The sequence below is a fragment of the Myotis daubentonii genome, chromosome 18 (assembly GCF_963259705.1).
Source record: "Myotis daubentonii chromosome 18, mMyoDau2.1, whole genome shotgun sequence".
NCBI classification, from domain to species: domain Eukaryota; kingdom Metazoa; phylum Chordata; class Mammalia; order Chiroptera; family Vespertilionidae; genus Myotis; species Myotis daubentonii.
This window is the reverse complement of record NC_081857.1, coordinates 1,685,100-1,696,279: the sequence shown is the minus strand read 5'-3', so window position 1 is coordinate 1,696,279 and position 11,180 is coordinate 1,685,100. Positions and strand designations below refer to the sequence as shown.

General features: G+C 56.6%; 1 protein-coding gene across 2 annotated transcripts in view; it reads right to left on the bottom strand.

The window, feature by feature from the left end:
- Nucleotides 1-11,180, bottom strand: part of DDR2 (discoidin domain receptor tyrosine kinase 2) — a 66,579-nt gene that overhangs the window by 13,180 nt on the left and 42,219 nt on the right. For both annotated transcript variants that reach the window (XM_059674274.1, XM_059674275.1), the window contains 5 exons: nt 10,344-10,527; nt 9,114-9,357; nt 3,941-4,003; nt 3,100-3,230; nt 88-298 (listed from right to left, as the gene is read on the bottom strand). In XM_059674274.1, coding sequence (XP_059530257.1) covers nt 88-298; nt 3,100-3,230; nt 3,941-4,003; nt 9,114-9,357; nt 10,344-10,527 — 833 coding nt within the window. The remainder of the gene's footprint in view (nt 1-87; nt 299-3,099; nt 3,231-3,940; nt 4,004-9,113; nt 9,358-10,343; nt 10,528-11,180) is intronic.

Below are 11,180 nucleotides of genomic sequence, written 5' to 3'. Positions count from 1 at the left end.
GCCCCTCCCGCTGACCAGCCGGTGGCAGGCCCACCCTCCCACCCTCGGCCAGGCCGCCCCCAGCCCCTGCTGCTCTTTCAGCCTCACCCGGCGCCTCCTCCCCGGGAGCGAACTCTGGGAGCTTGCGGATCAGCCTGGAGGGCTCCTGGTAGTCCGGCCGCAGCGGGAAGATGCGGTCGTAGGTGGAGCTGGAGCCCTGCTCACTGGGCGGTGAGGAGTGGTTGTTGTGGAACATGCTGGACTCGCTGGGCAGGGACAGGCTGACGGTCATCTCGTCGTCCAGCATCCGCCGGGAGGCCTGGCAGGGAGGGAGGGAGGGCTCGCTGCACGGGGGGCCTTCCGGCTCCTCTCACCCGCCCCCCCCCCCCCCCCCGGGCTCTGCGAATTCTGGGACTGCGCGCTGTGCGGCCGGTGCCGGCTGGTGGCACAGGCCTCACTTCGCGTCCCCTGAGGCCCTGGCACGTTCATCACCTGACCCGCGGAGAGCCTGTCCGTCCCAACCAGAGCTCTCAGGCCCGGCGTTCGATGCCCTCGGCAGCAGTGGACTTGGCTGGCCACCCCGTGCCAACCACAGCACAGTGCGTCCGCGGCTCACCCAGTTCCTCTCGCCCACAGTCTTACCAACCAGCAGTGCCCAGCGAACCACACCTGCTTCAGGGTCACAGCAGCTAACTGTGTGTCGTCCTGTCTGGTGTGCCCTGCTGCTCCTTCAGAAAATGCCAGAACCTGAACCTGGTCCCTCACCTCACGCTGTGGGTGTTGATGGGACGCCTGCTTCGCCCCTTTACTGCCTGAAGGTGCCTGTGGCAGTAAAACCCCCAAACCTAAGCTTCCTCTCTTCTGGCAGCACGGGAAGCCTGCGTCCACTGGGGGGCTCAAGGCCTTCGGCTGAGCCTCCCCAAGAAAGATCTGCGCACGCCCGGCCAGGAGCCCACAGGAACTACCGCCCGAAGCTAATGCTGAGAGACGCCGGGCACGGGGTCCGCCCGCAGCGCTCGGGGCCACGGGGCCTCTGCGGGTCCCTGGCTCAGGGCCCGGGGGAGAAAGAACTTTCAAGGACCAAGATAGACGGTCCAGGGCAGACGTTCCTCTCCTCTGTACCCGGAGTCCAGTCAGCACCCTCTCGGCCCAGGCGGGGGGTTCGGAGGCTAGGCCCAGGGAATGGGCGAAGCGTGGCTCAGAGAGAGAGAGAGAGAGAGAGAGAGAGAGAGAGAGAGAGAGAGAGAGAGAGAGACAGAGAGCTCTGGAGTGGGGGCAGAGACCCGCCCCTCGGCCCCACCGCCTGTGCGATCAGGACACAGCAGCTCCGACCACCCAGCAAGCCTCAGCCCAGGGCACCGGTGCCAGCGCCCCCACCCCCGCCTCCACCGCTCCGCCCCTGGGCTGCCCTCGCCCTGGACGCGGACGCGTGTCCGTCACAGGCGTCACGCGTGCTGCAGGCGCCTCCTGTCGGTCTCCAGGCGCTATTTGTGGTGAGAGCCTTAATTCAGGGAAAGTGCTTCCAGGCTGACGGCGAGGCCTAAGTCACAGGGAAGCACAGGCCTCTCCCGTGAGACGCTGCGGCCGAAACCCCAACGCGAGCCCCTCGTCTCAGAAACTGACTGTGGAGCAGCTCAGTCTGGAGCCCGTGATGCCAGCCGTCCTCCGGCCTCTCCCGCCCGCCCCTCCCGTGGGCACTGGTCTCCTGGAGTCCTCCCAGGCTCTGCCTGGCCCGCCCGCCCCTCACAGGCAGTGCCAGCCCCCACAGCCCACGCCCATGCCCACGGGAGCTCCCTGCCCAGGGAGGACGTCCACGGCCAAAGGTAGAAACCCTTACTCCCCGGAAGAGCCCGAGGCACTGAGCAGTCGTGTCCAGAAAACTGGTCTCTGGCCCGAGGAACCAAGCGAGTCATGGCTGGCCCACCTGTGGTGACCTGAGCGTGTTTCGCAAGAAAATGACAACTTATTTCAAGACCGACAGCTGAAGGAACAGAGAGACAGGTGTGAGCCGTGTGACGTGAGCACATCACGTGTGGCCCTGAGAGAGGCCGTCAGGTACAACTCTGCCCAACTCGCCACCACTCAGTGAGGGTCAAGTGGCAGTCCTTGTGGACGGTAAAGCGTTAGACGTAATGACAATTATTCAGATCAGCTGGCCTGGACAGTGAACCGAGGAGGGGCCCACAGGGATGGACAATGGTAACGCTAAGCACGCAGAGAAGTGGGAATAGAACTGTGAGAGCTTGGCTTGGATATTAGTGAGGCTGGATGCTTTACACACACACACACACACACACACACACACACACACACACACCAAAAAATAAACAGCAAACAGCAAAGAAGAGGAGCAGTACTGTCAGAGATTTTGGGTAGGTATCAGTTGTCCATCAGAAGCACTTGTTAATTTTTTTTAATTGTGTTTTAAGAGAGAGAGGACGGGAGATGGAGAGAGAAGTACAAACATCCACGGAAGAGCAACATGGATCAGCTGCCTCCTGCACACCTCCCACTGGGCATGGAGCCCACAACCTGGGCATGTGCCCTGACAGGGAATCTAACTGTGACCTCCTGGTGCGTGGGTCAATGCTCAACCACTGAGTCACACCAGCTAGGCTCCTGCTAATTTTTTTAAATATATATATATTGATTTCAGAGAGGAAGGGAAAGGGAGAGAGAGATAGAAACATCAATGATGAGAGAGAATCATTCAGCAGCTGCCCCACACTGGGGATGGAGCCTGCAAACCAGGCATGCGCCCTGGCCGGGAATCGAACCGTGACCTCCTGGTCGATGTTCAACCACTGAGCCACGCCGGCCGGGCATCCTGTGCACTTTTTTTAAACGCACATGCCTGCACCTCCCTCTCCACCCAGGGCATCAGCATCTCTGAGGCAGAGCCTGAGCTGAGATCTCACGACTGGGAGGAGCTCCCTGGGCAGGTCCCAAAGTCTCCGCTCTGAGAATGAGAACGTGGACCTTCCCGTTCTTTCCTGGCTCCTTCGGCGACAAGCCTCTCCACCCTGCGCTTCCCGGGGCCCGGGCGAGCGCCTCGCTGGGTGCAAACCCTCACAGTTCGCCCTTGGGTCCCGGGGCAGCAGCGGCCTGGCGCCTCCTCACCTTCTCCAGCATCTTCTGCCAGAACTGCCTCCAGAGGATGGTGACAATGACGGCCAAGAGGATGAAGATGATGGCCACCAGGCAGCCAATCAGGATCCGGGTGTTGCTGTCGTCGACTTTCAGCATTGGGTCTGCAACCAGGAAGAGAGATGGAGAACGCCTTCATCTTATAAGACAAGGAAGAGAAGGGGGCCTGGACCAGCCACAGGCCTCTCAGGGTAATTCCTCTGGTGCCACCTGGACACCTGCTCCCTCTCGGCCTTGCTACTCTGTCCTCTCGCCTCCTCCTCCCGTGTCAGACGGGATCACGGACAGCTTTCCAACTTTCCCCAAATGTCGTCCCTTTATCACCACGGCCGGGGTCTACGGGCCCCTTGTCACACCTCCTGAGAACCAGGTGAGGGTCCGGTCTGCGCGCTCTGAGAGGTGACAACTCGCCGAGGCTCGTCTTTGAGACGCAGGGTCACGCATTTCCCAGGTGCTGGCTCCCGCGGCCAGTGAGTGTCTGAAGCTACAGACACATGTCTGCACATTTATCTCCGATTAGAGAGGCTGATGCTGCTCTCAGCGCCCCACCCATCCATGGACACCCGGGGGGCCGCGGGTAGAAAGGTGTCCCCCTGCTTCTGCTCCCCATTTCCCCAGCTCTCACGAAGCCACTGGAAGCAGGCCACCTCCGCCTCAGGCAAGCACAGGCCGGGCAGGGAGGAGCAGAGGCTGGGCCCACCTGTGGGGGGCGCTGTCTCTGGGCAGAGCCACCTGCGCCAGCTCCCACACAGACAGCAGGTGCAGTCTCCGCCCCCTGGAGCTCCCTTCACCTGGTTTGGGGAGGCGGACTCACCGTAGGTGGTGGGCGCCCCCGGCGAGGCGGGCAGGGCCCCGGAGGTGTTGTACATGGCAGCATCTGTTAAAGACAGGCGGAGTCAGAGCTGTGGGCGAGGAGCGGGCAGCAGTCTGCAGAGGGCGGGCCCGGCCGGCCCTGCGTGAAATCAACTTCTCAGCCGGCCACTCACCTTTCTTAAACATGAAATCATGTCATACATTAAATAAAAACATCACCATTCATCTATTGAGTAAGCACAACTTTTGTAAAACTTTTGTTTAAGTTATTATATACTCGTGCCATGGTATTAAAAAGAAAGAAACAGTGATGTGGCCCTGGCCCATTTAGCTCAGTGGTTAGAGTGTCGGCCCACAGACTGAAGGGTCATGGGTTCAATTCCGATCAAGGGCATGTACCTGGTTGCAGGCTCCATCCCCAGCCCCAGTTGGGGCACATGTGGGAGGCAACCAATCGTTGTGTCTCTCTCACATTGATGTTTCTCTCTCTGTATCTCTCCCTTCCCACTCTCTCTAAAAATTAATGGGGGAAAATCCTTGGGTGAGGAGAAGAAAGGAAGGAAGGAAGGAAGGAAGGAAGGAAGGAAGGAAGGAAGGAAGGAAGGAAGGAAGGAAGGAAGGAAAGGAGGGAGAGAGGAAGGGAGGGATGGGAGGAGGGAGGGAGGGAGGGGGATGTGGAGAGCCGTGACTACATATTATCACAAAGCTCACATAGGAAGTAAGGCCCCAAGTCAGACAGCGCACAGGAAGGCGGGTACATGGGCCTGTGCAGGCTCCTGCCAAGGCCTCTTTCCCTGCAGGAAGTCAAACTGTGTGACAGAGGGCTCTCACCCTGCCGCGTGGCCTGGCCCTGGACTTGTGACCGAGCTCGTCCTGCGGACACGGACGGCACCCAGTGCTCTCTCTGGGAGGCGGCAGCGTCAGGACCGGACCCCAGTATTGGCCAGACTGACGTGGGCAGCGGAAGTCCTCCTCTGGGTGTCCGGCCGAGGAGGTCAAGAGCTAGACCTGCACCTCTGTCCCACGGACATTCTCGCCAAACCCTCGGCGCTCCTTCGCAGCGTGCTTTCTGCGTGCGGGCGGCAGCTGGCCCCCAGGACGGCTCGGAACTGGGTCCAGTGAACACGAGTATTATCGTGACGTGGAACCCAAGCTCAGGAGGCCCCAGGAGTCAAACACCGTCGGGCTGCCATTAGCTGTGCCCGGTACCAGTCGCTGTGCACACGCTGCACGAGGACGGAAATCCGCGGTCCCGTCACACAGGTAAGTGCGTCCCCCAGGCCCCGCACGAGGCTCAGTCCGCGGGCAGCGTCCAGGCAACTCCACTGCCCGCGGCCCTTCTCTCCTCTGGCCGCTGAGGGTTGGTCCCAATCTGACAGCGTCCTCCGTGCCGTTAGCTTCCCCAGGCCTGGCACAGTCCTGGGACCTGCCGTGACCTCCAGACTTCATTCCCACCAACAGCAGCCACGATCGCCGAGGAGACGGTTGGTCCCGCTCGGGGGCAGTAAATGCTCAAATGGGCTCGGGGCATCCTGTTCCTCCTAAAGCAGGAGAGTTCCAGAGGCCCTGGGGCCGGGGCCGAAGGACACGGAGCTGCTCACGGGTGTGCGCCCCCCGCAGGGCAGTCTGAGCTTCAGAAAGCATTTGACTCAACACATTGAATTTCCAAAAAGCAGTGAAATGCGTGCGCAATGACACCAACACAAAACCAGGACGGAGAGCCAACAGCTCCTCAGAGGTCCTTGGAGGTTGCGAGGGCACCGACTCCCTCCGACGGCTGCCGAGGAGGGAAACCAGGCGCACGCCCTGCCTCCTGGGCACGAGCGGTGCAGGAGGGTCCCGTCAGAAGACGGGCGCTGACAAATGCAGAGGATCCAAGACCTGAGGGCCACCCTTCAGCGTCCCCCAGGAGCTGACTGACCCAAGCAGCGGGCATTACGGCCGTGCGGGGTCGTGGGGGCACCTAAGCACGGAGGCCCCTCTCCCTGCCCGAGAGCGCCCTTAACCCCCCGCCCAGGCGGGGGCCTCCCCCAGCACCGAGGGCCGCCATGCTGGTGGGCCCATGAACATGGTTAAATCTATTGACTTCCTGACCCATGAGAAGGTTTTTACACAATCCCAGGGTTACTCACAAATGGCCTTTAGTAAAGAAACTAGCAAAAGACTCTAAAAATCTATGTAAATCTACTGCTTGTCCCTTTAAAAATTATTTCTTCAAGGGGAGGGGTGAAAGCTCTGGCAGGTTAATCATGCAAAAGTTTCCCTAACAAAATAATCAGCCCTGGCTGGTGTTGCTCAGTGGATGGAGTGTTGGCCTGCGGACTGAAGGGTCCCGGGTTCGATTCTGGTCAAGGGCACATGCCCCGGTTGTGGGCTCGATCCCCAGTGGGGAGCGTGCAGGAGGCAGCCAATCAATGATTCTCGCCCATCATTGATGTTTCTATCTCTCTCTCCCTCTCCCTCTCCCTTCCTCTCTGAAATCAATAAAAATATTTTTTAAAAAATAAAAATATTATAAAAACAATCCCATTTACCATCGCACCAAAAAAATTAAGCTACCTAGGAATAAACTTAACTAAAAAGGTAAAAGACCTCTATTCAGAAAACTACAGGACGTTGAAAAAAGAGATAGAGGAAGACATAAACAGATGGAAGAACATACCATGTTCATGGATTGGTAGAATCAACATCATTAAAATGTCCATACTACCCAAAGCAATCTATAAATTCAACGCACTTCCCATTAAAATACCAACGGCATACTTCACAGATCTAGAACAAACTCTCCAAAAATTCATCTGGAACAAAAAAAGACCCCGAATAGCTGCAGCAATCCTGAGAAAGAACAAAGTAGGTGGGATCTCAATACCAGATATCAAGTTGTATTACAAAGCCACTGTTCTCAAAACTGCCTGGTATTGGCACAAGAACAGGCATATAGATCAATGGAATAGAATAGAGAGCCCAGAAATCGGCCCAAACCAATATGCTCAATTAATATTTGACAAAGGAGGCAAGAGCATACAATGGAGCCAAGATAGTCTCTTCAATAAATGGTGTTGGGAAAATTGGACAGATATATGCAAGAAAATAAACTAGACCACCAACTTACACCATACACAAAAATAAACTCAAAATGGATAAAGGATTTAAATGTACAACAGGAAACCATAAAAATTCTAGAAGAATCCAAAGGCAACAAAATCTCAGACATATGCCGAAGCAATTTCTTCACTGATACAGCTCCTAGGGCACTTGAAACTAAAGAGAAAATGAACAAATGGGACTACATCAAAATAAAAAGCTTCTGCACAGCAAAAGAAACCATCAACAAAACAATGAGAAAACCCACTGCATGGGAGAACATATTTGCCAATGTCATATCTGATAAGGGCCTAATCTCCAAAATTTATAGGGAACTCATACAACTTAACAAAAGGAAGATAAACAATCCAATCAAAAAATGGGCAAAGGACCTAAATAGACACCTTTCAAAAGAGGACATTCAGAAAGCCAAGAGACATATGAAAACATGCTCAAAGTCACTAATCATCCGAGAGATGCAAATCAAAACAACAATGAGGTACCATCTCACACCTGTCAGACTGGCTATCATCAACAAATCAACAAACGACAAGTGCTGGAGAGGATGTGGAGAAAAAGGAACACTCGTGCACTGCTGGGGGGAATGCAGACTGGTGCAGCCACTATGGAAGACAGTATGGAGTTTCCTTAAAAAACTGAAAATGGAACTCCCATTTGACCCTGTGATCCCACTTCTAGGAATATATCCCAAAAAACCAGAAACACCAATCAGAAAGGATATATGCACCCATATGTTCATAGCAGCACAATTCACCATAGCTAAGATCTGGAAACAGCCCAAGTGCCCATCAGCAGATGAATGGATTAGAAAACTGTGGTACATCTACATGATGGAATACTATGCTGCTATAAAAAAGAAGGAACTCTTACCATTTGCAACGGCACGGATGGAACTGGAGAGCATTATGCTAAGAGAAATAAGCCAGTCAATGAAGGAAAAATACCACATGATCTCACTCATTCATGGATAATAGAGACCATTATAAACTTTTGAACAATAATAGATACAGAGGCAGAGCTGCCTCAAACAGATTGTCAAACTGCAGCGGGAAGGCCGGGGAGGGTTGGGGGGCAGGAAGGAGAGGGGTAAGAGATCAACCAAAGGACTTGTATGCATGCATATAAGCATAACCAATGGACATAAGACACTGGGGGGTAGGGGAGGCCAGGGGATTGTCAAGGGCTGGGGAAAAAAAGGTCACATATGTAATACCCTTTGTAATACTTTAAGCAATAAAAAAATAAAATAAAATAAAATAAAAAATAAATAAAACAATCAGTCCTCCCCCTCAAAAAAAATAAATAAAAATAAAAAATAAATTTAAAAAGCTCGAAGCACCATCTAGGAAAAGCCATTGACAAAAATAAATATGGAATCAGAATTGAAATCAGCCGTAGATACACCCTCCCGTCTGAGGGATAAGCCGCCAGCCAAACCAGGTGGCCGTTTTTGAAAAGGACTATTTCAGATGAAAGAGACGCGTGGGATACAATGAGGGACACAGCCCCAGAGGCCCATCCAATCAGCCAAGCGCAGCAAGACACCACGGGCAGCGGAGTGGGCGGCCGCTGGGGACGTGCAGGCGTGGCCATGCCTGCTGGTGAGTGTTGGTAGATGTTATGATGGCGTCATGCATATAAAGATGATGCCAGTTTCTTAGCGGCACCGAGCATTCTTAGTGCTGAGTCAAACATTGCCTTCGATTTGCCTTAAGCAAAGGGGGAATGGAGCACACGGGCATGCCGGTCGGGCAAGCGGAGGGACCATGGCTCCCTGTGCCCCCTGTGCTTTTAGAGAATTTCCTCTCGATGTTTGAACAGTGACGTGGGGGCTCCCGCCGACGGGCTTACTTCACAGAAGCGTCTACCACGCCGTGCTCTCCCTTTTCAATCCTCATTTCTGTCCTCTTAGACAAACAGGTGGGAGCCAGCGCATGTCCTGTCCCTACAGCCCCGGCCCTGTCCCTCCACGGGGGCAGCCAGGAGCGCGGTCCCTCCATGCCCCTGAGAAGCCCCCGGCGGGGGAGCTCCCGCACCCGCACCCGCCCGCTCCCGGGCCCCGCCCCAACCTGACTGGAAGGTGATCTCGCTGAACATCATCCAGGTGTCGGCAAAGTGGAACTGGCACTTGAGGGCGCTGGCCATGCGGTGCTGCAGGGGCACGGTGACGAAGCGGGCGCTGGGGTTCACGTCGTCCAGCACCAGCGGGAAGGACACGGCGTTGGGCTCCCACTCGCCGGCCTCCGCACGGAAGTAGCACTGCACCTCCTTGAAGGTCTTCACGCCCTTCTCGAACATGTTGTTGCAGTGCACCTGGGGGAGGGGCCGGGCCGTGACTCTCCGTGCTGGCGCTGGCCGCACACGGAAATGGACGTGCTCTGTATTCCAGGCCTCCTGGCAGGCAGAGGTGACCCCGTCCGTGGACAGAGTCCCCGAGTCCCTACAGAGGAAGACTGAAGCCGGCCATTGCGGGGCGAGTGGTCCAGCCCAGAGGGCGGCCCGCGGCGCTTGCCCGCGGAGGCTGTGACCCAGAGAGGTGCTCTCTGCCAGGGTCCTAGCCCTGCCCTCGAGCTCGCCTCCTGGCACCAGCGTGGCAGAGCATTTAGAGCGAGAGACGGCTGGCGCAGGCAACCAGGGGCGCTAACCTGGCCACTCGCAGCGGTGACGGAGCTGTGGTATGCTGAGTACAGGGACAGAGCCGACAGGGGAGCCCCTGGAGGAGCCCGAGCCGTCGGAGAACACGCACCCCTGCCTGTGAACAGCTGGCGGAGGCCGACTCCGCGGTGCTGGGGGAGGCACCCGCGTGGGAAGTGGTTCACAATGCAAAGCCCCCCCTCTCCGTGGGGAGAGCACAGTGCGGAGCCCCCTCCTGGGTGGGACCCTCAGGTACCCCCCTGGCACGGGGTCGCCTCCGCAGCCTGGCACGGGTGCCTCTGTGGCCCCTCCCTCCTTAAAAAGACATTAAAATCAGATGGCACAACTGTTGTTCAGAGGGGGGATCATTTTGGCCCTGAAGTTCATTGTTTTCCTCTGATATTTAAAGGAGGTAAACCATGTTCATGGGCCCACAAGCATGGTGGCCCTGGAGACCGCCCACCGTGCTGCTGGACGCGCCCGCTCTGCGTTGGCACCACACGCCACGAGGGACAGCGGCCTCGTCCGGCCGCCTTGTTTACAATGAGGAAATGGCCAGACCGGCTGGGGGACGGGGGGCCGCACGTGGCCAGTCAGGAGCGTGTCCTGCAGTCCCGCCCAAGGCCACCAGCCCCCGCCACGCACAGGGCCGTGTGCCCGCTGACCTTCATGGTGGTGAAGTTCCTGATGCGGTCAAATTCAAACACGATCTCGATGTAGCCGTTGGCGGCACTCTCGTTCCTCCAGCCCACGTAGTCGTAGCCGGGCCACACGTGGTACTCGTGGGTCTGGGTGAAGTCGTCCAGGCCGGACACCCCGTCCGTCAGCTGGCCCAGCCCCTCGGTCATGCTGCCAGCCAAGGGCGAGAGGAGGGGACAGAGGCCCGAGTTAGCGCATGCTCGCGGAAGAGCTCTCGCCGGCTGCGCCGGGTTCTGAAAAAGCTGGCTATCATGGAGGGTGTCGGGTTGTGAGAAATCTGATATGTCTGACAGTATCGACTCATTCATCCTGCATCGGTGCAGAATTAAGCTTCATATCGATGAATTTTACAAAACATTTGATTTTGAGCCCCCTTCAATGGCAAAGCTGTTAAACAACATTCTATCACTTTCTATACTCTCTTGTGCCCTGACCTATTCCTACATACTGACATAACCAGTCTTTTTATAATGACTCAGCGTTATCAAAGACATTTGATTAACGAATCTAGGAGTGAGCGACTGCAGGAACGCACGTGGAGTGGACCGCAGCCTGCCCATCCCCTGTCCTGGTCCCTGAGCGGGTTGGAAACTCATTGCTCGGCGAGTCGGTTCAGTAAGCCAGCACACCCCCACCCCATCCGACACCAAACTACAGGGCAGGAGGCCCCTGGCCCTTCACCCCGCCCGTGAAAAGAGGCGAAGGGATCGAGAAGTGCGCGTCGGCCGTCCCAGGCAGCCGCGGGCCAGGGGCAGAGCCAGCGAGGTGCGCTAGCTATGGACGGTGCCGGGGGCCTGGGCTTC